Below are 27755 nucleotides of genomic sequence, written 5' to 3' on the forward strand. Positions count from 1 at the left end.
CAGGACACCGCGTGAATGGTGTCCTCGATTCCATCGTCGATGTAGGGTCGATGGTCGGATACGATGCGAAAAAGTTGTTTTTGAAGTCGATAAACTAACAAGTAACTGTCGATACCGATCGGGAACAGTACCGACGCGAACTAAAGGCCTTTTGGCCTGAAAAAAAAAAGTTTTCCTAACTTGAGTCAAGATAAGCACATCCGAACCCAATGGCGGAAAAAAACAATCTGAGGATGGAGAGGATGCCCATGCGCACTGTGGTCCAGGGGAGGAGTCACCTATCTCAGGATACTTCGAAGACTCTTCCAGGACAACAACGTGCAAACATCCGGACCCAACACTAGGCGGCGATCTATGCACAGATATGAATTCAGCAGCCCACATGCCTCGAACACAAAGTTACAGTGTGTCAATGTTGCTTCGGGGATTCTGTCAGTATTACCTGTGTTGGTCAAACTGGGACTGCCAACAGATACTGGGACAGGGTCAGGCCTGGGCAGCGGTCCAGGAGTCGGTGAAGGCCTCCCTCCAGGTTTTGGTGGTTGTTTTGGTTTTTCTATGTTGTTTCCCTGCTGCGAAGGAAAAGGTGACCAAAAAGAAGGAACGTTGAAAAGAATTGATATACCCTATGAATTTCTTACAAGAGCCTTACTTCAGCAACAGAAGCGACAGCTAGCGGGAGTTCCATGAAGAGTGCAACTATGTGGCGGCAGCACTCCCCAGTCCAGAACAGTGGGTGCGAATGTACGATGCAGTCCCCTGTCTCTAGATGCCAATCCAAGAGGAAGCAGCATTTACATAACTGCTCAGTTGGTTTCACTTCAAGTGCAATACTTTTAGAGAAGGCCATAAGGTACCACCAGTAGCAGTTCAGTGTAAGAATAGTGCTACCAGCCCCCACCAGCATGCGTCAAGCCCAGCACACCGGAAAACCAACCTACCTCGCCTCTAAGCTCAGAAGAGCAGTACAGAAAAGAAACCTCAGAAGCACAAATAGCATGCTTCTCATCCCGCCCAAAGCCCACAAACAAAAACTCTGTCTCACTCCTTTTCAAGCAATACCCCTAAAATCTGGAACTCCATACCAACACGCATCACGACCAACCCCTCCTTCCCATGCTTCAAGAGACAGTTAAAAGATCTCCTAATCAACTGGCATCCTAGCTAGTTGCCTCATTAACTGCCCAATGTGGCAACATCTCCACCTTCAGCTCTCCTTGGACCCACTCCCCCCCCCCCGCAACTTCTCCTCTCCTGTACTCAACCACTGACTTGACTTGGTCTGACTTACCCGAGTTGATTTATTTCGTTACCCTGATGTACACATTTGCTGATGTAAAGTTCTCCGATACCCTCGGGTCTTGCTAGTGCTATATAAAACGCTTAAATAAATACATAAATAAAACACTCCCAGGGTAGTCCAGCCCGGTGTCACTATGAGCAGCACTAAACCACTCACCTCGCTGTCTCCCAGGAGCGCTATAAGCTGCTTTGCCCGCTGATCCATATGGCTGACGTGTTTAATAGGATCGGTAAGGGCGTAAGCATAATCTGTAGAAGAAAGAGAGGAGTGTTATCCAGTATTGAGAGGAACAACTCTGTGCACCGTGGGGGAGAAGAGCCAGAAAACCTGCCAATACCAGTACGGAACACAACTAGAATCACAGATATACCAAAAGCGTGCTTGAGTCCTGCTCCATTGAGTGATTTGCTCTAGTTTCTCCTACCTTGATGGTCGTCTGGGATGTAGTCGTTAACTTCAGTGTAGACCAGGAGAGCGGGCAGGCAGAGGGGCTGGTTACTCTCATTGCGCAGGCAAATATAGTGATAACCTATAGAAGAGATACAATGGTGACAATGATAGCAGGCGAGAGAGATGGAGGCAGACAGCAAAAGTGAAAAGAGAATAAAAAAAGAGCTAGTGTTGCGAGAAAAGGAATAAAAAGGAAATTGAGAAGGGAGGACAGGTGAAATGAGAAGAGAAAAAGGGAAGTGAAGAGACTGGGAATGGGGAAGGTGCAAGATGACAAACGAGTTGAAAAGAGGCAAAAGACAGACATAGGCTTTAGTGAAGATGTACAGAGAGAGGGAGACGTTGAAAAGAAAGATGGTGACAAAGCAGTAAACATTTCGAATGTTAGGGCACACTGATATCGGACACAAGAGAAATGCCATTACACTAGCGCCAACAAAGAATATGTAACATTGATTTTGCAGTTTGGTGTCTTTCAATGATCACATTCAACAGAAGTATGTGTTCTTTTTTGTACTCCTGAAACCTGGGTTTGGTCGTAGTTGGTGTATTGTTCAACCCGATGTAGCACCTGTGCGTTATTATGTTCAATAGCCACTTGCCCGTTGTTATGGACTGCCATTGCTGTAGCGGTTTCTTTTTCTGCCTCCTACTGGTATTTGATGCTGCCTGGTGGAGTGAGGGGGGAAATTACCGTTTATGGCAGACCCACTTCACACTGAATGAAAAGCATCGCATTTTGCCACTGAGCAGGCGAGTAACAGGATTGAGAAGTTTGAATTGTCCAGCCGCTAATGTTGGATCAACCTCAACCTCTCCTTTAAAGGAGGTGGGATAAGACTAGGCGTTCTTTTGAAATTGTCTCTCGTTTGTCGCGCCCCAGAGTTTTGACCGTATCATTAGTCTTTTTTCAATTTTCCTAGAAAGGTATCTAGGGTAGGACCTTAGAAGATGCTCCTTTGTAAAGGACATAACAATGATATGTGCTTGTACTTTAGGTTTAAAATCTAAAACACACAGAATCTAGTGATGCTTTTACATTTCTCTGGCACGTGACAGATTAGTTCTTGCCTCTTCGGCCACTGCTGATGCCTGACCCTGCTTAACAGAGCATTGACATTAGCTATTTTCCATTGAGTGGAAGTGGCACACTCCACCTTTCTACTCACTGCTTCTAGTTTCTGGGGGTCTTTATTGGGTGGTGACCCGTTGATTAAGTTTTAGATCATTTCCTTGCAGTGACTATGACAGGGTAGTCTGTTTAATGTGGTTTGTAATAGACATCAAATATTCTGATTCTAGGCATTACCATCCTAGCTATTGCTGGTTTAGTGAATACCTCCTTGCTTTGTTATAACACAGTCGACAACACTATTAAAATTGCACTTTCCTTTACACTCAAAGTATCTGGTAGGAACCATGACTATGCTTGTTCATTCTCCATACCCATCTGCAGGTCATTTATTAAAAGCATTGTAAACCAATATGTTGTCAGGAGTAACAGACAAGGAAGAATATTTCTTTCTGTGGAGTCTCGGTTTCAATATTTTCTTACATGTTATCCTCCGCATCCTGGCTGTGGTGTAAAGTTTCTCATACTGGAGGATGACTTAAGTCACGTATGCTGTATGTGACGGTCCTCTCCTGGATCGTCCTCTTCTTGTTGATGAGCAGGCATGTCTGCCGTATTTTGTGGAGGCATGACTGGCCTACTCTTTTTCCTTTGTGCAGTTGTTACCACCTACTCTCTTGGTTTTTCTTCCAAACTGTGTGGTATATTATAAGAAGAAAAGGTTTCATCCAAGCTCTTTTTCTTCTGTAGTAAAGCGGTTATTACAGCATTATCGCTTTCATTCTAATTTCAACATCAAGCCACTTAACTGTTTTCTTAGTCTTGATCATTCAAAGTCTTGTCCTTGTTTTCAGAGTTTGTTTCAATAGAGCCTTTTTTCCATCTCAATCGTGCTTGGAACTCTTTCCTTGTCCGGTTGTATTTTGATTTTGACTGAGAAGCCTAAGATTTTTCAATGTCCGATTCGAAATGTAATGTTTTCAATGTTATTGGTTTAATTTTCAAATTCAAGATTGATTTTGTTTGGCTCCAATTGTAGTACACTGTGAGCCACTGGCAGAATTTTTTCCAGTGGTCTAGGATGAGGCGGAAAACAGCTGTGGGTGAAGTTTCTCTCCTTAAACCTTTGCTGCTCGAAATGGGCAGTAAGTACCTTTGGATGCCCGAGGAAGACCTCAAAGAGGTACCTCAAATCACAGATACATAAGTAAGGTGACCGAGTCTGATTACCAAAAGAATTAAAGGTAGCACTCACTCCTGCTAAGCAGCTAAATGTGCCTCCAACCCACAAAAGTCTTAGTAGCTGGAGATTCCTCCCAGACTGCTACAACTCTGCAAGATTGTTACGGTATTAATTTTTGCTTTAGCCACTCTGTGGTAAATAATTGGTAGGACCTACGATTAGTGAATCCCACACTTACACTAGTGTATGTGTTTGTCTCAAACTGTGCAAAACAATTGTATGTACTTTTAGGCAGATATCTAATTTGATACCTTTTTAGACTGTAAAAAGAGACCACTCCACAGAAATAGAAGTTGGGAGGTCAGCGAGAAATTTGTGGTTAGAATAGTCATAAAAAGCTTTACCCAAGGTAAGTTACTTGTTCTTCTGATGGATACTTCAAACCACAGACTCGTCACCTTTAGAATAGATAACAAGTAGTACTCCCGAGGTGGAGGGTGTTGGTGTAGGCTCAGAAACAAACATTTCCACAGGCTGTCTGACCAGGCAGTTAAGACAGTAGTGCTTCATACAAAAACTAAAAAAAGAGGGACTGGGGGCTTTATCAGAGGCCCAGCATTCATGCTCCATTTTTTTGGAAGATGCCCAATGCCACCATAGGGTGCAGCTGCCATTCATGATCAACAGGGACTTCCAACTGAGCCTGTCAGATCTGTATTCAGTGATAGCCTCAGGTGGTTTACAATCGGGTAGATGCCTCAATGTTCCAACCACCTCCAAAGGTGCAAAGCCTCCTTGCACAGGACAACTTCTCCGTCCTGCGTGTTGCTGTACCACATGGCGGTGATGTTGTCCTTGAGAACTTGTACCAGCCCACCCTTAATGGACTGTAGGAAGGCCTTCAACACCTGGTGCATGGACCGACATTCCAACAGCTTAATATAGAGGCCGATTTATTTCGGAGACCAGAGTCCTCTGTTCTCCACCTTTCCCAGATGAACTCCACCACCTAGCAGTGATGCATCCGTCACAGCCATCAGGACTGGGTGAGGAAGGGAGAAGGTACTGCGGCTGGTTAGGTTGCTGTTGACCAGCCACATCTTTAGAGGTTGTGCAATCGCCTCCAAAATCTGGGCGCATCCAACAGGTTTCCTTGGTGATGGTAACGGACTCTGGTGAGCCCTACTTTAACAGCCAGTCCACCAAGGAAGGGGAAGAATTTCCAACCTTCGAAGATGAAGGGTGACAACCAACACCTTCACTTTAGTGAAAACCTAAGAGGCGCCTGTGAGTGTCAAAGGAAGCAATGCAAACTGAAAATGCTCCTGGTCAACCTTGAACAATACAACGTCCTTGGGACTGTATGACAGGTGCACAAAAGTACATTTTCTGCAGTTCCAGTCGCCCAGCTCCAGGGTAGGCAGAACCTGAGACATTGTGAACATTTTGAATTTGCAATGCCCCAGGAAAACATTCAGAGGGAGAAGAGCTAACATATGACAAAAGCTTCCATTCTTCTTTGGCACAAGCAAAAGGGAGGAGTAATAACACCCCCCATTGCTAAATCAAGAACCTCTTGTTGGCACCTTTGGACAGTATAGCTTTTATCTCTTGCAGTAAAATGGATAGATGATTCTTTGAAAGCCGCTCTGATGGGAGGAAAGTGCAGTGAGTCGGAATGGAACAGAAGGACATAGCCCTGCTGGAAAATCTGGAAGACCCATCTGTTGGATATGATGGCTTGCAGCCATTGAAGAAAATTTGAGATCTTTCCTCCCAAAGGGTGGTTGTGTGCTGCTAAGGGTAAACTATAGTGGCTTGGAGGGTGATGCCGCAGGAAAGGGGGACTGGGAAGAACAGTGCCCTTAGTGGCCTGCGCGTTGCCTGTCTGATCCCTGTCCCTGGAAGCACTGGGGTGACTGCTAAAGAGGCAGGGGCAGCCTGGCATTGCTGATTGTGCCATCCCTGTGGAGCAGCCATGGAAGGGCTGATACTGATTAGGAAACTGCCTGCCAGGGGTCTAAATTCCCAAAAAGATCCAGTAGCCTGGCCTTCTTTGAAGAGTTCTGGGGAAGAATCAGCATTTTCTCTAAATAGACAGGATCCATCAAAAAACATATCCATAAGGGATGCCTGCACATCTCCAGCAAAAACTATGGATTGCATTAACGCATGGTCAATGGAGCACCACAATAGTACTGGCTGATCACCCCAAGCAATCAGTAGTGTCCAAATCAGCACAAATAACATATTTAGCTACATCTCGACTATCTCGAATGGTTTGAGCCAAGGGGGCCTAAACTCTCCTGGTACTGCCAGAAAGATCTTGCTAGCCACGTTCAACACTGCATGCATTAACGGCCTGGTAGTCAAACCACATTGACCGACCACCAGGCTAGGCCAGCCGAAGAAAAATTAGTTTGCCAATTGCCTTGATCCTTTCCAACTCCCTGTCCGTGGGAGTCGTGGGGAATGATTTAGGACTCACCTGGCTGGTGGAGGTTAGGACCACCAAACTCTCCAAAGTAGGATTCTATGTAGGCAAAACAGGGCCACCAGGTGGCGGTCTGAGGAGCTTGGCTACTTGCCACTTCACTGGTAGGCAAGAGCAAGGCTTAGACTAAGTGCCCAAAAGAGTGTCACTTAGGTCCTCGTTGAATGGGAGTAAGGGCTCAGTGGAAACAGGCCCAGGTTGCAGATCCTCTATAAGGACCTTTGTTTTAACTTCAACAGAAGGTAGTTGTAGGTCCATGACCTCAGCAGCGCATATAATTACTACAGTAAACAAAGCAATCTCTACCATTGGCAGCCCAAGGATGAAATCCACCCTCTATCAAGGGAAGTTTCAAGGCAATTATATTTCCATGTATAAACTATCATCATCATAATGTGGGGGTAAACCATCCCCGTCCCCATTGCCATTTATGAGTGGTAGAATCTGAACCAAAAAGATGATACATCCTCTGAGGAGAGCCCTGAGGTGGGGGAGTGAGTATCAGGCTGTATGGAAACGTATAGTTTCTTACCGGTCGGTGTAGTTTTGCAGATTGAAAACTTTCTGGATTCACTATGCTGTGCATTATTCCGCCATCTAGTGGTTGGGTCCAGAATTGTTGTCTTTTCTCTTCCAGAGTGGGATCCACTGCTAACTCCAGAGCAAAATCTTTCTCAACCCCAATTGAGATCATGTCCGACTCCACTCCAGTGCACCTAGTTTTGCAGTGTGAATCTTTCTGGATTCACTATGCTGTGCATTACTCCGCCATCTAGTGATTGGGTCCGGAATTGTTGTCTGTTCTCTTTTTTTTTTTGTGGCCCAGGTGGGCGTCGACAACCACCATTTGGTGTCCTTCGTGACGTCAATGTGCTTCCTCCGGAAGCTCCCACCTTTGGTCGCCATCTTCGGATTCTTTTTTCTTGTCTTGTGTTACGGTTTCTCTTCTTTAAACTCTTAAAGTCTTATTCCTGTTTTAATCCTCTTCCTCCTGTCTCATCTTTCTGGCGGAGGAGGGTGGGATCGCTAGTGAATCCAGTGAATCTTCAAGCTGCAAAACTACACCAACAGGTAAGAAACTATACGTTTTGCAGCGTGAATCTTTCTGGATTCACTACGCTGTGCATAGACTTTGTAGCGGTTTGTTGTTACTGTGGTGGCTGGGTGGAAGATGAGCTCTGGTTACTGAATATGTGTTGTAAGACCTTCTGTCCCACTTGCGCTTCCTTGTTCATCTGAATATCTAGACAGTAGTGCTTAGTGAATGTGTGCACTGAAGACCATGCAATTGTAGCTCCTTTCTTCCTTGTTGAGTGTGCATGAGCTGCTTCTTGTAACTGTTGGCCGGCTTGCTTGTGGGAGAGTTGTATGGTTTGTGCAATCCATCTTGCAATGGTATTTTTTGGAAACTGGTTGTCTCAAAAAACTGCTTGCAAAGGATACAAAGAACTGCTTTGTTTTTCTGCACTCCTTTGTCCTTTCTATATAGTGCATTACCGCCCTTCTGGCGTCCAGTGTGTGCAGCGCCCTTTCTGTACTTGTGGTTGGGTTTTGGAAAAAACTTTGTATTTGGATTGTCTGATTGATGTGGAACCGTGACACCACCTTCGGCATGAAATGTGGGTCTGTTCTCATTACAATCCTATCATTGTGTATTTGTAGGTAGGACTCTTGAAGTGTTAGAGCTTGCAATTCACTCACTCTTCGTAGCGATATGATAGCTACTAAGAAGGCTGTTTTTAGCATGAGCATGTGGAGTGTAGCTTTGTGCATCGGCTCAAATGGCGCCTTCATTAATGGAGTTAGAACTACGTTGAGGTTCCATTCTGGTGCTGGCATTCTGTTTGGAGGTGTGATTCTTTTTGCCCCTTCCAGAAATCTTTTTACTACTTGGGAATGAAGAAACTCTTTCCCGTTTCTCCCCTTGTGTAAGCCACTATCGCCGCATAAGTGTACCCATAGTGATGTATAGCTAAGTTTATTTTGTAGTAGATACGCAAGTATTTTAATACTGTTGATTCTTTTGGAATATTCCTTTGTAGTTTCTCTCTAATGCACCATTCGGAGAATCTCCTCCACTTTGCTACGTAGCACTTTATGGTAGGTCTCCTTGCCTCCCTGAGCAACGCCAGTGTGCTTGCTGGTAGTTTGAGGTGTGCACATTCGAGGTCTTCAGGAGCCATGCTGCCAGGCTGAGGCTCTCTGGCTCTGGGTGTAGCACCCTTCCATCCTGCATCGTTAACAGATCCCTTCTCCTTGGGAATCTGTGTGCTGGTGCTTGAGCCATCTCTATTATTGGTGAGAACCAGGACTGTCTGGCCCACTGGGGTGCTATTAGTATTAGCGTCATGTTGCTGATCCTGCATTTGTTGAGTACCCTGTGTATCAGTGGAATCGGGGGAAAAGAGTAAGCAAATGTCTTTGACCAACTTATCCATAGCGCATTCCCTTGGGACTGATGGCCTGGTTGTTTGGATGCGAAGTGTTGGCATTTTGCATTCAGGTGTGTTGCAAATAGGTCTATTTGCGGTATACCCCATTTCATCATTAGCTTCTCTATTTCCTGTTGGTTGAGCTCTCATTCATGGGACGCTGACGTCAGCCTGCTGAGTCTGTCTGCTTCCACATTGTCCTTCCCTGGAAGATGTATTGCTAGTAGGTCTATTCTCAGTGGAATGGCCCATCTCCATATTTCCTGTGCTAGCCTTGATGGTGCCACTGATTGCGTTCCTCCTGGTTTGTTGATGTAGAACATGGTGGTAGTGTTGATCAACACCCTGTTCCCATACAGCTTCTTCTGAATGGCTTTAAAGGTTAGGGACACTGTCTTTAGCTCTAGGTAGTTGATGTGTTTGACCGCATCCTGCTGCGACCATAACCCCCTCACCTTGAGCCTGTTCATGTGTGCGCCCCACCCCATTTGGGAGGCGTCTGTCGTGATGGTCACTGTTGGAGTTAGCTGTGTGAATGGTTTTCCCTGTGATATGTTTTCCTTGTTCCACCACGCTATTTCCTGATGCACTGCGTGTGTGACAACCACTAGATCTTCCAAACTTCCTGTTGCCTGTGACCACTGCTGCTGTATCCATTCTTGGAATGGTCTCATGTGGAGGCGAATATTTGAGACCAGGTGTATGCATGATGCCATCATTCCCCTTAGTTTGCTCACTGTCAGAACTCGCCCCTTTTGGTAAAGACGTGTCTCCTTCAGTATTGCCAAAGTTCTCTTTGTGCTGGCAAACACCTTGCCCTGTATGGTGTTGATCTCTGCTCCAAAGAATATCTTCACATGTTCTGGTTCTATTGAATACTTCCCCAATGGATTGAGAAACCCAGTTTGATTAGCGTTCGGATGACCTGCTGGATGTGCTGTTCTCATTGCCTGTAAGCGCTTGCTTTTACTAGCCAGTCGTCGAGGTAGGGTATACGTGTATCCCTTGCCTTCTTAGGTGCGCTGCAACTGCTGCTAGGCATTTTGTAAACACCCTTGGTGCGAATTTCAGTCTGAATGCTAGTACTGTGAACTGATAGTGAGTTTGGTTGATAACAAACCTTAGTAGGCGTTTGTGTTTTTTGTTGATAGGGATGTGTAAGTACGCGTCCTTTAAGTCTATAGTTGCCATGTAATCTCCCTCTTGTATTTGTGGTATTACTTCTTGCAGAGATGTCATCTTGAATCTTTGTGTTATTATGAACATGTTTAAGAACCTTAGATCTAGAATAGCTCTAGTGTTTCGTCCACCTTTGGTACGAGGAAGTATGTGGAATAAACTCCCTTGTTCCTCTCCTTGTGCAGCACTATCGCTATTGCCTCCTTGCTGAGACGTTCCTGCACTTCTAGCAGCAAGAGCTAAAGTTCCTTTGCTGAGTGTACCTTTTTGTTTGGTCTCCTGTTTGGAGGTTGTTTTTCTAGCTCTATACAGTAGTCATATTGTATGATGTTTAGTATCAATGTGTCCGTTTGTCCGGTTTTGGTTTTGTCTTCTGTTTTGATGCCCCCCTAGAGGTGTTGTTAGGGTGGGCATTTGTCTTTTGGTGAAGTCACTTGGGTGTGGGCTGTTGCCCTCCTCTCCATGCCTGTCCTTGTCCATTTGTGCGCCCTCGAAAGGACTAGCCTCGTGGCTGGTACTGCCAGTTCTGCTGCTGCTGTTCTTGCTGCTGCTGGCCCTGGCCGCTTGCTTGGTAACCTTGTTGGAAGGTTTAGTGCGATGTACTAGGTAAGTTGCCTCCCCTACTATTTGGCCTTCTTGAGGGCGTACCCCTTCTCATTCCTCTGAACTGCAGAGCTCCCATGGACCTTGCTGTCTCGTTGTCCTTTTTGAGCTGAGTTAACTTGTCATCAACTGGCGTTCCAAAAAGCTGCTCTCCGTTGAAGTGTGTGTTCAGGATGTTGTTCTATACCTCAGGCTTGAAGCCTGAAATCCTAAGCCATGCGTGTCTTCTCTCTGTCACCCCAATCATCATTTGTCTGCTGGACGTCTCCGCAGCATCCAAGGCTGACTTCAAACATGTGTTAGCCATGTTTTTCCCTTTCTCTACCAGGTGGACTGCCCTTTGCTGGTACTGCTCTGGTAGATGTTTCAGGAGTTGCCCGACTTCCTCCCATTGCTGGTAAGCGTGCCTGCTGATTAGAGCATTTGAGTTGGCGATGCACCATTGAATCGCTGCACTCTGTTCTACTTTCCTCCCCATGAGGTCCATCCTTCTACTGTCCTTGTCTGGAGATGGTCCGGCATTTCTGGGTACATTGGCCCTTTTCCTAGCTGCTGCTGTTATTGTTGAATCAGCTGCCACTGATCCCTGAATGTAAGCCGGGTCCTCTGATGAGTTAAGCAACTTTGGACTTTTCCTCCTCCAATTTCACTCCATATGTCTCTGCAGCACTCTAAACCACCATATTATCGATCCCTATATCATCTGGCGGTGAAGGCCTTGAAGGGTAATGGTCTACTCCTTCTGGTATTTGGGCGTCGAGGTCATGCCACTCTAAGTCTTGCGCCTCCGAGAACGTTGAGTCCTGGTAGGTTTGCTGCTCCTCCTCGCCTTCGCCCTCGAAGTAATACAGGGCTTCTTCTTCCTGTCCCTCAACCGGTTCAGGCATTTTCGGCGGTTACGGGTCTTCGATGCCCCTTTCGACCTCGGTCGTAGGCTTCGGCGGGATGGTGTACTGGCTCATCCTTTCGTCGAAGTCCTTTTTCTGCTGCAGGATGCTCGCCATTTCGGCTTTGAGCCTCCTTTTCTTCCTCTCCATCTCGGCAGCTTGTTCGGCGTCGAGAGTTTGAGCTCTTCGAGGTTGTCGTCGAAGTCGTTTTTGACCCTTCTTTTCTCGGCGTCGAGGAGTCCTTTTCGGGGGCTTCCTTCGACAACCTTGATTTTTCATGGGTCTTCGCCGTCTGGGAGTCCTTTTCGAATGATCCGCTGGGCTGCTTGTCCTTGGATGCTGTTGCTTTCGTCAAATGTTTCGACGGCAATGCTCCCTTCGAGGACTTTGTTTCACTCTTACGAGTGTCGGTCAAGTGTCTAGGTGTCGACGACTCTCTTACCTCCTTTGACGCTTTCTTTTGGACTTCGACGACAGTGCAGTCCTCTGGTCCTTCGGCGATGTTGTCCTCCTCTCCACTGGAGAGGCCCAAGTCTCGGAGCGATGGAGGTGGCCCCTGCCCCTGTATGCTGTGGTTCGCCCTTCTCTGCCTCTCTCTTACTCCGAGGGTCTTGGGTGTGAACGCCGAGCATGCGTTGCAGTCCTCGCTGTTGTGGTCGAGCCGGCAGAGGTTGCAGACTGGATGCTGGTCTTTCTGGGCATATTTGTGGTGGCAATTGTTGCAAAACTTGAAAGGTGTTTTGTCCATCCCCACGCTAAGGGAGCCCCTTGTGTGCTCATTTTCCGCTGAACGTCGAGATCTCGGGTGAAAAACCTTCTCTTTCGTCATCCCGGTTACCTGACCTGAAGTCGGGTGTGTTGAAATCTGTGATTTTCATCGATTTTCTGCTATTTTTGCAGATTCTCTCTCCAATTCTCTGGAACTCTTCAGTAACGATCCAGACCCAACGGCGGAAAAAAGAATCTGAAGATGGCGACCAAAGGTTGGAGCTTCTGGAGGAAGTACGCCGACGTCACGAAGGACACCAAATGGTTCAAAGGTGCAGAAAGAAAAGAACTGAAGTTGGTTGACACACTAGAGTGACACTAACTTAGAGCACCGCTTTGCCACTTCTGGCCAGAATGTAGCAAACGCAAAGCCACCTAGCAGTGTGTGGGAGAACTGCAATGGAAAACATGTAGATTCAGTCTGGTGCATGGGGAATATTCTAAAAGTGAGAATATGTAGTAAGCTGTATCCATCAGAAAAGCAAAATATTACTGTTTACAAATATATTAGGGGACAAGCCTTTGTTCTTACTAACAACGTCAAAAAGATCTAGGGTGATAATGAGACTATCTACAACCAGTCTTCTATTTGCTTTCATTTTAATGTCGCTTGGAACGTGATGGCCCAGGCAATCGTGATCTTGCTCTAAAGCAGGGGTCTCTAATCTTTTCAGTAGAAATAGCTACTTATGTTCAATAAAAATCATTCTGAGCTACTATTATTATTAGTGCCATACACACCAGACAACATATTAGTTGCCACCCTATGCAAGATTACCAGCAGTGATCACCTCAGAGAAGGATTACCATCAGTAATGTAGAAAAGGCGTTGTCAATTTTGAATGCCTCTACAAGGGTAATACGTAACAGCCACATCTGCAATGCCCCTGGCACCAAGGTAATAATACCAAGGTAATAATATTAATAATAAATATCCCAATGCCGCAGGATTATTATTTATCAGTTTTAAATATTTTTGGGAAATGATGGGCTCTGAAAATACGCCTGTTTTTATCTTGAATACTCACTTTTTAGTTTTGGTGTATGTATATTAATTCAACCAAGCAAAACCAAGCAAAACCTTGTAATTTAGTAGGCTGGGCTACACACAGAAGAGCTACTCAGAGGTAGCTAGAGAGCAACGAGTATTTCACGAGCTACCCGTTGGAAAAAGCTGCTCTAAAGTGAGTACCAACTACTATCACTAACACCATCGTACTCGATCCAAAGCATTGAATCCCTTCCCATTACCTGGTCTAATAGCTGATACTGGCAGGATGCGATGACCCACAAATTTCCCACCTTCTTCAAAGACTCCAATACGGAGTGAGGCCAGCGTCGGTAGCACTACCTGGAGAATGAGCAGGACAAAGAAGATCAGGTCAAGGGGCTCCACATGGGGAATGGAAAAATATGACAGATGATCTAAGGCAGGGCGAGGGGGGCCCTACTTGTAAAAAAAAGACAATAAAAGACAGAGATGATGTTGAAGTCTGCTAACCACCACAAAGAGTCTACTCTTGACAGTAAGACCGACAGAAGGGGTATGATGCCCCACAAAGAAAAGCATCCACCATGCAGAGGTTGAGGTCTAGCACTGAGAAAAAAGATACAATGCAGAGAAGCAAGAAAAAATAAAAGAGATAGTAAGAGTGAAAGAAAGAAGAAAAATATGGTAGGACATGGGCAGAGAGATTAGAGAAGAGAGTGAAGATGTCAGAAATAGAAGAAATGAGAAAACTAGCACAGTACAATGGGATAGTAGGAATAAGATAATAAGAACTATCCTGGCCCAATTGAGTATTAGATGTTACAGAGAAAAGCCGTTTTTTATGGTGCATTACCTTCTGAAAGACAAAGCAGTCCTCATCCCAGACAGGGTTAAATGAGTTCCCTTGAGATGTCCTGGTGCGGTACTTGCGCTTGGTGTCAATTGGAAGCCCAAACATATCCACCTCAACATAAATGCCAACCTTCTTATCAGAGAGGAACTGCCCGGAAATAATCTGAGAAGAGCACAAGGGATTATCAAAATCAGGATGGGTGTTCCACAATTCTCAATACTTTTCAGACATTAAATTGTATTTCATCGTAATAAAACACCCCGTGAAATCACGGACGAAAAATATTTCTCATCCACACATCTCCCAAACCTTACAAGGATTTGGCAATTTAAGTACGTACCTTTTTTTATAAAATATCCTAAAACCAAATGTGAATTAGTTCGCCAGAGGCCACACAGGAAATCCCTCACCAGGGATCACTATTTAGTTCCTACGATATGAACTTGTGACTCTTTGTATTGCCTATTTAAATCCTTGCATATTATCTGCCTTTCCTCTGTAATAAATTTACCAATTCCCAGACTGGGGAACGAACGAGAGGGCCTTGAGATGCACAAGAAATCACTAATCATGGATCACTCTTTAGTTCCTAAAATATGAACATGTTTCTTAGTATTGCCTATTTCAAACCTTCCATATTATCTGCTCTTTCTCCGCAATAAATGAATCAATTGCCAGATGGAGGAGTGGACGTGAGGGCCTTTTACTAAGCACAGGTATTTGTATCCAAATTATAGCGTGCAAAACTAAGAGTCAGAGACAATTTGTCCACAAACATAAGCTGGATCATTTTGTGCAAGCTTTTATTTTTATTTACACAGGTAGAAACCACCCTGACTTTCTTTGGCTACTTAAAGTTGTTGGTGGGTGACCCGAGCATCTCCTTGAGTATGTGGAAGTAATGGACCACACACTCTATTTTAGATTGGTTTCAACTAGGAAGTCATCCTCGTTCTACTAGGTGGGTAGTTTTACCTGATGATGTTGGGTAGCCCTTTGTATTATTGCATGGTATGAAGAAGTATCATCAGGATGACTTGGCAGGACAGGGCTCTAAATCTGAGTCATTTTGGGGTCTACCCCACCTGCCAGCAATCATCTCCCTCTATGGGTCTCAAGGACTCTTGATAGGGGTCCTGGGGATAGTAGGGGCTGCCTTGTTCTGAGTCACTGTCATGTAGCTATGGTGGAGTAGAGTGCAGGTTAGTAGTGATGATGGAGGGGGAACTGTAGGTGGTAGGTATTGTGTAGAGATACGGCTAAATCCTTGATCTTTTTAGGACTTGATGAGGTGAGAGGGTTGACATCTGGTTGTCCCTAGAAGGCAGATGCAGAGGAAACCTGGAGCTGGAGGGTTGTCAAGGACCTTTTTCACTCAAATGGAGCCGCTCCCAATAAAAATGACCTAAGTAGTGCTCTAGTGTGCTATGTGTATGTGAGTGTAGGCATCTGTAGGACTGGCCTCACACACCACCTGATGTCATGCTTCATCATCGGCCGTCCTCGCCCTCTAAAAACTTGGTTTGATAGAGGGCGGGCATACACCTGGCGAAAGGGATGCACTTCTAAGCTAAGTGGGGGCCCAAAGTGAGTGAGTGAGGTTTAAAAATCATTATAGTTGCCTCACTAAATTTTAATGAATTAGGCAACTGTATGGTATCTAAAAACAAGTGGACGGTGACATGGGGAAAGTTATTAACCCCTCACCATAAGTGTTCTGGTCAAGGACCTTCCCATGTCCAAGTGTATGAAGAGCTTTTTATGCTTTCTATACAGGGCTTTGGAGAGTTTTTCAAAGATGGATCCTTTACCGGTCAACTACGGTGTCGAAGGAGGCATAGGTGCCAGTTTTAATGCAAGTTGCAGGGGAGCTTTTAGCATCGATTTGGCTCCGAGTGCGGCTTCTCAGAACCTCGTGGCCTATGTGGTGGTGATTTTTCAGTGCCTCTGTGCTGAGAGGGAAACAAAAGCTGTGCTGGTTGGTGCCTCTTGCACAAACATTTAGCATTCTCCTGGTTTTATTTCAATGTCATATTATAACTGATTATAGCTTTACATGTTATACATGTTAATCGCAGACAATACCTTTTAACCATCTCATCTTAAAGGGATGGTTACCTCATGTACTGTTTGTATAGACTTTAGGCGTTAGAATGGCCAGTGATTTTGACTCACAGCTTATTGCTTATGACAACATTTGACATTTTTTCAGTTGGCAAGAGTTTACATTTTTCATTGAACCATTCAGCAATGCTGCACTAAACAATGAGTAGATCCGAACAAAAATGTTCACAACTCTAAAAGAATCTAACTCTCTGCTTTTGACCTGTGTTTGCATATAGGAACGAAATCCCAAAAACAGTAAGGCACTTTTGGGTTCGCAGATTGATTTAGTTAACAATTTTCTACACATAAAAAAATGCTTGCTCAAAAAAACACTATGGTCTTACTCGACATGTTCATAAATATTTATAATAATGCTTTTTTTTTTTTTTTTTTTAATTCTAGCAATCCCAAGAATCCAAACAATTGCTTAGAGAATGAGCTGCAGGTGAGTGCAGATCAGAGGTCAGGAAGACAAAGACAGTGGTGACAAAATGTACAACCTAGCGCAATCTAACCTCACTGCACACTCAGAATCCAAAACACATACAGAGGATGGATATTTAGGAACTCTGAAGTGGGCACTCATTGAGATGCTGCAGAATCTAACTCATTGTGTGTTATTGAAATATATCATATGTAGTGTTACCTTCTGAACCCTTCAGAAAGGTAAGAGTTGCAGTGAAACAGGTCTTACAGCATGGAAAACTGGTATCCTGCAGCAACTGGCTTGCCATTCCTAGTCCTGGAGGAATCTACTCAGAAGACTGGATAACTAATTCTGAAGTAGTAAAGGTACATTTATAATTTGTGGCTTGCACAGGTACTTATGTGACTGAGAGTTAATAGTCAAGTAGATATTTTAGACAAAGAAACTCCTTTGAAAAAAATTAGTCCCATTAGTGTGGTGTTGGGATTCAAGCCTAGTAGTTGGGTTTTTTTCTAGGTCTATGAAGAAACATTTTAAATGTTTGATGAAGCTGCTTTGGAATGCTGGTCATCCAACAGCATCTACCTTTCTCTGGCCTCCGGCACCAGGCAGACGAGGTGAGGGATCTTCAGAATACTTCCACTGGATTGCGGTTGCTCAACACATTCATATTGTCTCTCTCTAACCCATCAAATACATGCAACTAGCTCAACATCCAAATATTTGTAAAGATACTGTGAGGACCCTGAATTTAATTTAAACACTATACAAATACACATTTGGCTTCTTTAGACTACACTCCTGCCCTCATGTATTCTTCCTGTCCACCAGCATGGTACCTTGATTTTCACTGTGTTGGCCACGATTCCATCCACAATGTCTTCAGTGAAAAGGTCAAAGGTTTTGTCCATTCGCCGCATGAACTCTGGCTTCAGGAGGTATCCGCAGCGCCGATTGTATTCAAAGATCCCCATATTTAACTGCATTGGGAGATCTGCATTAGAAGACACGGTCACTCACAGAGTGGCATCAAATAGGCATGCGGCATAAACAACAGCTGGTGAGCACCAGCAAAACATCATAAGCTCAACCAAAACTTTTAAGGTAGGTACAAAGAGGAAAGAAACCAATTACTCACCTGTAACTATGGTTTTGCAGTTTGAAACGCTTTTAGATTTTCTACTATTTTGCCATCTAGTGGTTGGGTCCGGAAAAATCTATGTTATCGACATATGAAAACAAGCATTTGCAATGCAATCGGTCTCGCCTTTGGGACCTTATTTGTATTTAGCTATGCAGCACATTTGCCTGGGTGCTGAAACATCTACTGTTCGTTAACGTGGAGAGAAAGTAAGCACCAAATTGCGTGACATGCCAGGTATGGGAACACATGGAGACAAATATTGCCTTTCAGCTGGAAATGGTATAGTCCAAAGCTCTGTTTTTAAGATAAAATCAAGGCCTTCAGTGGTCATATCACTGAAAATACAAGATTTGAAAAAAAATATTATTGTCTACGGGTGCTCGTGGAAGACAATTTCTATGGACTGGAATCTAGAGAATGCTAATGTGATTCTGGCATTTTACTGACCTCTGGTGGTCAATTTCAATCAAGAAAGTTAAATATAGGCAGTTGCCAGAAAATTTTTAAAAAAATTCCCTCAGAAGAAAGCAATTCTGGTATTTTACTGACCTCTACTAGTCGTTTTCTATCAAGACAGTTAAATAGAGGCAGCTGAACAGAAATAAAGTCCCTAAGCGGAAGCAGACAAGTCCTAGGGCTGATCTCCAGAGCCCATAAAGTACATACACATAAGTATATACTAAAGTATATACAAGAGGTCTTGAATGCTCAACCTAAAAAGAGATTTTTAGCTTTCGCTAAGCTCCAGCAAAGGAGAGGTAAGAGCGTCAAATGAGAATCTAGAAGAGTTTCAAGCTGCAAAACCATAATTAAAGGTAACTGGTTTATTTTTTTCTTATAGATTCACATGCTTTGCTCAAATTATTTAGCAGTATTACCTGCCTTGTGGCAGTGGGCAGAAGAGGGAGTGAAAGCAAAAATATTTCTAAATACAACTTGTCCAACTTCATCCTCCCTGCATGATTGTAAATCAATGCAGTAATGCTTTGTGAAAATATGGTTTGAGGTCCATGTCGCTGCATTGCATATATCTTGCATAGAGAAGTTTGCCATAAAAGCCATAGTTGCCCTCTTCTTTCTGGTAGACAGGGGCTCTGATTTAGCGAGCAACAATTGGTTTGCTAATGTGCAACACAGCTGAATAGGCTGTGTTGCACATCTAACAATGGTGTTTTTTTAAACGGCTATTCCTAGAGCCTGAGCTGAATGGCCCACGAAAAACTATTGTGGTTTTCTGAGGAGCAAGTTACCTTCGGTAATGTCCTTTCTTGTAGAGACTATCTAACCGCAGATTCCATTCCTCACCTTTTTAATATACCCCCCCCGGGCATTGGACTGGATCTAGAAAATCTTCACCAGTAAACCTGCGAGCCGGCAGCTCCTCATCTATATCATTTTGCGCCAGATGTGGCCTGTGCAGGCATATATAGGCATCACTCATGCAAACTGGTTATCAGTTGCTTTCTGACCCATCCGTCCCCCAAAGGCAGAGCCAAAATCAGATCAATCGTAACCAGTGAGCAGATCTTTATGTTGGAATCTTACAGTGAAGCAGGAGGGTCGGTGAGGAATCTGCAGCTTGTTACAGTCTTAACCATAAATTAACAGAAGGTGAGTAACTTGTTTCTTCTGATAGAAACAAGTAACTGCATATTCCTCACCTTGAATAGATACCAGAGCAGTCCTGCCCAGGAGGTGGGTCTGTGCACTAACTCCAACCAAAAAGTCCTGAAGGGCTGAACAGGAAAAGTGCCCTTTCCGGCATACCTGGCTTGCAAAACAATAGTGCCATGTGAATGCATTACGTGATGTCCACCTTGAAACCTGACAAATGTTCAGAACAGTCACCCATGCATACCAAAGCAGTGATAGCAGCTTTGGTTCTGGTAGAATGAGCTCACAAACCCTTAGGGAGCTGCTTTTCGGTGAGTGTACAGCAGGTGTTAATGCAGAGTACTATCCAGCGTGAGATGATCATTTTCTGCACAGCCTTGCCTTCTTTGCTCCAGAGAATCCAATAAACAGCCTATCTTTTTTTGGTACGATCAATGTAAAAGCTGAGAATTCTTTTCCGATCCAGCCAGTGAAATTTCTTCACTGCCTTAGTGGGGTGAGGTGAAGCAAAGAAAGCCAGAACAGTGATGCGCTGGTAGACATGAAAGGGAGTCACTAACTACAGAAGGAAGGAGGCTCTAGCCCGTAGAACTAGCGTGTCCTAGTAAAATGCTGTGTGGGGTGAGTTAACAGACAAGAGCCAGTAACTCGCTCACCTGTTGCGCTGATGTTATGGAGACAAGATGACTGTTTTGAGGGTAACATGCCAAGGACAGCAAATGGAGAGGTTCAAAGGGTGCACACATGAGAAATCTGAGGACCAAACTTAACTCCCATTGAGGCAAAATAAACAGAGAAGGTGGTAAACATATATTGTAACCTCTTGAGTAAAAGCATGACAATTGGTGATTTGAATGATGAGAGCTGGTCCAGCAACTGTAAAAATGCTGAAAGAGCTGACAAGTACCCTTTAATGGTGCCCATGAAAGGCCTTGCTGGGCTAGGGTCAACAAACAACAAAACTTCAGACAGCGTGGAATGGACTGGGTCGACCGGTTTAGAAGCTCACCAGACCACAAACCTATCCCAATAACAGGCAAATATATATTTGGTCAAGCAATGCCTGGCTGCCAAGATGATAACATCTTCTGGAAGAAATTTGAAAGCACTCAACTGTTGTCACTCAATCTCCAAGCATGGAGTTGTATGTTGCGGAGGTTCGGGTGCAGAAGCCAGCCATGCTGCTGCAACAGAAAATCATCCTGAAGAGGCTGCCTGAATGGAGGACAAATTCTCATGCACAGGAGTTCATGATACCCTACTTTCTGTGCAAAATCTGGAATGACTAGGGTGAGCTGAGCTCCGTCGGTCCAAATATTCTTCAAAAATAGGGGCAGGAGAGGTATCAGTGGGATGGTGTACAAGAGCCCAGAGTTCCGTATGTAGGTGTCATTCTTTATCCGCAAGGCATTGATGGCTTAATTTGTCAGTTTAGGGAAAGATTCCTTAGCAGGACAGCCAAAACCAAAAATGCAAAGCCTCCTTGCACAGGGTCCACAACCCCACCCCTTCGTGCTTGTACCATACCACATGGCGGTGGTGTTGACTGTGAGGACCTGCACCAGCTTCCCTTTAATGGAGGGCAGGAACGCCTTCCACGCCAAGCGGATGGGTCTCAATTTTAAAAGGTTGTTATGGAGCCAGGCCTCTGCTGGAAACCAGACGCTACTCATCTCCACCTCTCCCGATAACCTCCACAATGCAGAAGCGATGCATTGGTCAATACTGTGAACTCTGGGTGGGGTAAGGAGAGGATTCTGCCACAGACCCAACTGTGGTCCCGCAGCTACCACTGAAGATCTTTTCCAGTCATTTCTAAAATCTGGACCAGGTAGGAACGAATCTGCTGGTGCTGGGCCAACTGGGACTTCAGATCCCACTGCACAACCCACATATGCCATCTGGAGGGATTAACCAGCGGAATGCACAAGGCCATAAGCCCCAGCAGTCTCAGAGTCATCCTCACTAAGATCCAGGACAGGGGTTTAAAAATCAGGATCATAGCCTGAATGTTCTTGACTCTCCTCTCTGGGGGGTAGGCGTGAAACTGCACCATGCGCGAAAGGCCCAGATGAAGGAGAGATTCTACAAAGGAGTCAGGTGTGACTTTGGCACATTGATAGTAAACCTTAAAGATGTCAGGAGGTTCACCATAGTCTGGAGGTGGGTGACAACTGCCTAGAGCGAGCCCGCCTTCGACAGCGAGTCATCGGGGTAGGGGAAGACGGCACCCACAACCACCAAAGAAGTGCTGCCACCAGTGAACCGCAGGTAATGTTGTGGGCCTGCAGAACAGGGATATGGAAATAAGCATCTTGCAGGTCAACGCTACAATCCAGTCTCCAGGGTTCACAGCAAACAAGACCTGGGCTAGGGTGAGCATTCTGCACTTGGATATCTGCAGAAAGTCATTGATACACTGAAGTTCAAACATGGTCCAGAAGTAACAGGAATAGCAAACACAACCAACGTCTAGGGTGCGGTACCCGGTCTATGGCTCTTTTGGCCAAATGTGCCTGCACTTACAGCCTTAGCAAAAACAGATGATCCTCCGCCAGCCAGTCTGAGGATGTTGGAACGTGCAGCGGGGTTTCGAGAAATGGTAAGGTATAACTCAGCGGAACAATTTGGAGAACCCACTCGTCTGAAGCTATTGCCTGCCAATCTGACAGTAAATGATGGATCCCGACTACAAAAGGGGCTGTGCATCATCTAAGGCTCGCTAAATAGGCTTAGGTGGTGCAGCGGTGGTGGGGGGTAAGGGAGGCTGGACTGAGCATTGACCCTGTTGCCCTCTCCTGTGGGCATCCCGTTGTGGCCACCAACAGGCTGGTATGATCGCGGTACTGGCTGAGGTTGTTGGCGATACAGGAATCCTCTACTGTAGCCACAGAGGGAGTGAAATTGCTGATAGGAGCAGAGGGACCCAGGGAGCGCACTGTGGCAATGCTTTCTTTGAAGTGCTTGGGAAAGCATCTGCTTTATCCTCAAAAAGTCAGGAATAATCAAATGGCGTAAGCATAAGACTGGCCTGTATGCATCTCCAAATGCCAGTGGATCGCATCCAGGCCAGCATGCGAAGGACCACACTAGTGTAATAGCCCAACCAAGGGAATTAATGCTGTTCAGCCCACAATGGATGGTGACCTTGGTTGCTTCATGACCATCTTGCATCCTAAGAAAGTATGGCAAGGACTAGGGGCAGTACTTGGGCCACTGAGTGCCTCAAGGTGTTGAAGCAGTAACCTAAGAGGCACCTAGCATTCACTGAACTTAGAGCCTGGGTTCTAAAAGAGAATATCTGCTTATAAAAAGATTCCATCTTCTCCAATTCCCTGTCAGAGGGAGTATGGGGAGCATGTTTGGGTTCACCTTGCTGGCTGAAGCCTGAACCACAAGGCTCTCAGGAGTGCAGTGCTGAATGAATGAATGACCAACTTATAGAGCAGGAACAAATGCCAAAGGCGTCAAGGCACAAGTGCTTGGAAAGTAATCCAGGGTTACCAGGCAGGGCGAGGACACCTGTGATCTGCTGATTAACAGGTGGGCCTGAGCAGGGTTTGGCATCGGTCTCCAAGAGGGTGTGAGTAAGAGACTCAATGAATGGAAAGAAGAGCCAAGAAATAGTTTTTAAAGGCTGCAGCACGTCCATTAAAACATAGGTTTCGACTTCCTGAGTATGAAGTGGAAGATCAAGACCCTCCTACACCCTTCACATAACCATGGCAAAGGAGGTGGTGTTTTCTGTGGCAGAGCCGGGAGACTAAACCAATCGAGGTCCAGCAATGGACTCGGGAGCGGGATGAGAACCTGCCCTTGGACTTTAACCTATCGTACCTCGGAGTCTTGTAGTGTTTTGCCACAAACAGTTTTGATGCCTGGGCTCAAACAGCCTTGGGGTGCATTTAAGAACAGTCGCTGCATGCCTTGGAGTTATGGTCCAACCTCAGACTACATGTCGGTCAGTCACAGACATTTGTTTGCGACATACCCTACAAAGTTTGAGTCCTGTTGATTTTGAAGTTGGCATTTTCCCTTGCACGCTGGTAATGTTTTTTTTGTCAAGAAAGTGCTCTCAAAGAGACTAGGTGTAGCTTCAGTTTCACATCTGTTGGTATAGAAAGAAAGGTACTGATGCCAGCATGCACGGTTGGCAGATATATAGGCCCACACATGTCACGGCCAGTGTGAAACGACAACGAGATGAAGCCGCTGCCAACATCTGCTGGCATGCAGAGGTACTGCTGAAGATTTTCTGGATCCAGTCTGATGCCTGGGGAAATATTGAATAGGTGAAGAATATGTGGTTAGATATCCCTTTCAGAAACTGTGTGTGACCTGCATGTAGTACAAAACCGCTCTCCTGACACCAAGTGTGTAGCGGGCCATTTCTGTCACATCAGCAGGCTTTGGAAGAAGGCTGTTATAATGATAGTCTGGTTTATGTGGAAAGGTGAGATTACCTTTGGCATGAATTCTGAGTGTGTCCTTACTATGACCTAACCCTTGTACATAGATGTGTGGCGCATTTACTGTTAGATGTTACATCTAGCTTACTGTTCTTAGTGACGCAATAGCTACTAAGAACAACGTTTTCAATGTAAGATGTCAGAATGTGGCTTTATGCAGAAGGTCAAATAGCACGTTCATTAACCCTGCTAACACTAGGTTAAGATTCCACTGCAGAGGAGGTATCTACCTGGCAGCAAAAAAACTATTTGCACCCTCCACGAAACTTTTTATCAGTGGGGGTGAGAAAAATGCTATGTGTGTATAGCTCTTTAAGGCAAACCACAATGACAGACAAATGTACACTCGAAGCATAGGGAAGTATAAGATATTCAACTATGACCATGTCCTAATGGAGTATGTGTTGCATTTTCTTGTTTTGGCACCATATTATACACCTCTTTCACTTGAAAGTGTAGCATATTCTAGTGCATATTCTCTGGGCTTCCCTAATGTAATGAAATGTAGCCTTAGGTAGATTAAGGTGTTCAAATTCGGCTATTTCTCTTATTGCATGGTCAGTGTGCCTGTGCAAGGAGATTTTGACATACTGGTCTTTCCACAATTGTAGTAGATATGAGAACCAGGGTTAAAGAGGCTGCCTTGGGGCAAGGAGAATCAACAGTCATGTTAGAACTCCGGAATCTCTGTAGAACAGGTGGGACTAATGGTATGGGGGTGGAAAGAGAACATAGATACTCCATACCAGCGTATCAAGAGGGCATTCTTTAACCACTGAGGATAGTAGTGCTGGATTGGAAGCACTGGCAATTAGTTTTTCCTTTTTTTTTTTTTTTCAAGAGGTCTACCTCTGGTTTTCCCAACTATTGGAATAATTTATCTACCCCAGACTGCTTTACCTCCCATTCATGCATGCAACTTGTCTGTCTGCTTAACTCGCCGGCTTGTACGTTTTACATTCCTGGGACATGATTTGTTAATAATGAAATGTCCTTTGAAATGGCAGATTTCCAAATTGTTTGGACCACTTGTGACAGTGGGTATGATTCTGTCACCCCTTGCTTGAGGATGTAAATGACTGCTGTTGTGTTGTCCGTTATTATCTACATAGTTTTACCCCGCGGTCTGAAAGGCCTATAGTGCTAGGGAGATTTCTCTTCAACTCATGAAAGCTGATGTGCCAGTTTGCATCTTGTGCTGACCACAACCCCCTTATCTTTAATTTCTACATGTGCACCCCCAACCAACTAGTGAGACATCCGAGGAAATTCTAGCTGGTGGCAATAGTGGTTTGAAGGGTCAACCTTTGATCATATTCGCTAGGTACCACCAAACCAGTCCCTGGCTAACTTTGTTCCAACCACTAAATCCTCCAATGTGCCTACTGCCTGATTCCATTAATTGTTCATCCAATCCTGTACTGGTTTCATATGTAGTCTTGTGTTTGGAATAAGGTGGATGCAAGAAGCCTTAATCCCTCAGAGTTTTATTACCGTCCTCACGATCAGAGATTGTGACGTCTGGTAGAGGGGAGTTTTGGCTAGAATGGTCTGGGCACTCCAAATATTTGGGTATGCCATTGCCAACTCTGACTAGTTCTGCCCTGTAGGAGAGTAGGGTCTGCTATCCTATGGTCACCCCAAATTTTTGCTTTTTGCTTCACTGGTTTTTGACATATTGAGGCTGTGGGCCTGCTAATCAGACCCCCAGCCTGCTGTTCTCTCTAACTAAATTGACACTATGCACCCTAGGTGCATAACCAATTGGAATTGGATCACCCTGTGAGCCCCTGTACCAGTGTACACTAGGTACCCAGGGCATTGGTGTATTTAAGGCCTACCAGGGGCTGAAGCATGTATTGTGCCACCCCTGGCCAGGCCTAACAAATTTGACACAACTGGCTGATCACTCAGCTGGGGTAAGTTGGTGTAACCACCTCTTACTTAGGTGTAGCATACCTATACCTAACCTTAAATGGGACACATGTTAACCTATAAGTCACTCCTATGGCAGGCCTTGACAATCCTGAAGGCATAGTGCTTGGTTCCATGTGAGATGGTGCTCTGGCATGAGCTGAGCCTGTCTGCAGTGGTCGGAACAACTTCCTTCTACCGTTCCAGGTATCGTCATACCATATACTCTTAAGTGCATTATGAACCTCGCGGTTAAATGCTATCTTTGGTTTGGCTTTATCAAAACATGTCGAGTAAGGTGTCATACGAATTGGAATACTAACCCCTCGCCAATTCTGGCGACGGGGTTAGCATTCCACCCTTCTAGAGGGACACGACATGTACAGTACCTGAAACCCGGGTAAAATCAGACATAGCCTCAGCTCCACAAAATGGATGCTGCCACCACAGACACAAGTCTGCCCTCCTGCTGCTGGGAGTCCTTCCAGCTTGGGAGGTGTGGACAAAGGGTTTCCTGCCAGGGGAGGTGCGTGCACCACCCCAGACAGGATTTTGTGTATTGGTCAGGTAGGGCTTGAAAGAAACCAGACATGCCTGAGGCTCACAAGGAGCCTCGGTGCATATGCCAGTTCAAACCGGTCCTGGGGCACACCAGCCCCGGACCTGGGGCGAGCTGGACAAAGGATTGGGGGTGTAACCACCCCCCTTCCTGGTCCCACCCTTAGGGAGGAACCTAGCAGGTAGTCCGGCCCCTAGAATCCGCTTAAAGGTAGGAGCTGTGTCCTAAGACTTCAGACATCCTGGAATCAACTTACTACAAAGAAGAAGACGGGAACTTCGACGCTCTGCTGCACAGAGGACTGAAGGAAATCTCCCCTATGGTCAGGGAGTGACCATCTTGCTAACGCAAGCACCAACCAGCTATTGAACGTCTGCTTTGCCGCCGCCTCCTGCCGGAGCCCGAGACCAGAGCCCGACAAGACCTGGACCTCCAGACCTCTCACCGCCCGATCCACAGTCCCTGAAAAGAAGGAACCCGTGGAGGCACCGAGACACGTGGAGCCAGCCATCTTGAAAGACCGACGACAAGCTGCAAGCGCAGCAACAGAGGCTCCCTCCGAGTTGTGCTTTGGGTCCTGAGAAGCCCAACCACGAGCAGCATCTGCACCAAAGGTGAGCCCTCCAGCATCTCCACGATCTGCGTGGGGCCCCTCTGCACTTTGCATCTCGACGCGCATGCCCGGTCCCTGGCCCGTTGGCTAGTGGCCATTTTGGCAACGAAACTTGAAATCAACGATGCTGGTCTGGTTGCTCCAGACTGGCCCTAGCTGCTCTCCAAAAGAGTAGCCCCTCTGACCTTGATGGTCAGAACAATCAGCTTTCTTGAACTTCCACGACTCCTGCCTTTGCCAAGGCTTGTTTGCTTCTTTCGAGTCGCCGACACCGCCGACAGCGAGAGCCTGCGTGGGACAGCTCGTGACTCGACTCCTGGGCGTCGTCGACCTTCAGGGACCACGTGGCTGCGGAGACAAGCTACACCTCTTTGCCTGTTTGCACCCGACATCGCCTGGTACCTACCTGGTGCCACGCCGGTCACTGGCTAGTGACTGTGAACACTGTCCCCACTGCTTTCAGGTCTTCTACAACTCCGATCCACCCTTGGATCCAACGCATCTCTTCTGGACCGACCGCCTGCAGCATCTTTGTCATCAGGCTCCATTGAATCAATAGAAGAAACCCGACGCACTTCGAGACCTATGCACCCGCTTCCTGTGGGTGAGGTAAAGCTGGCACTCCGGTGCCCAAGTGTAGAGAAACATCTCTAGTGTCTGTGTTTTAAGTCTTAAGTTCGTAGTCCATCCAGAA

General features: G+C 45.6%; 1 protein-coding gene across 1 annotated transcript in view; it reads right to left on the reverse strand.

The window, feature by feature from the left end:
* The window catches only part of PLCB3 (phospholipase C beta 3), a 614713-nt gene that overhangs the window by 99219 nt on the left and 487739 nt on the right, over nt 1-27755 (reverse strand). Inside the window, exons 20-25 of the mRNA XM_085625816.1 lie at nt 17588-17742; nt 14216-14377; nt 13623-13722; nt 1728-1832; nt 1460-1551; nt 443-572 (exon numbers count right to left, since the gene is read on the reverse strand). Of these exons, the coding sequence (XP_085481942.1) occupies nt 443-572; nt 1460-1551; nt 1728-1832; nt 13623-13722; nt 14216-14377; nt 17588-17742 (744 nt within the window). The remainder of the gene's footprint in view (nt 1-442; nt 573-1459; nt 1552-1727; nt 1833-13622; nt 13723-14215; nt 14378-17587; nt 17743-27755) is intronic.

The sequence above is a fragment of the Triturus cristatus genome, chromosome 9 (genome assembly GCF_964204655.1).
Source record: "Triturus cristatus chromosome 9, aTriCri1.1, whole genome shotgun sequence".
In the NCBI taxonomy this organism is placed as follows: Eukaryota; Metazoa; Chordata; class Amphibia; order Caudata; family Salamandridae; genus Triturus; species Triturus cristatus.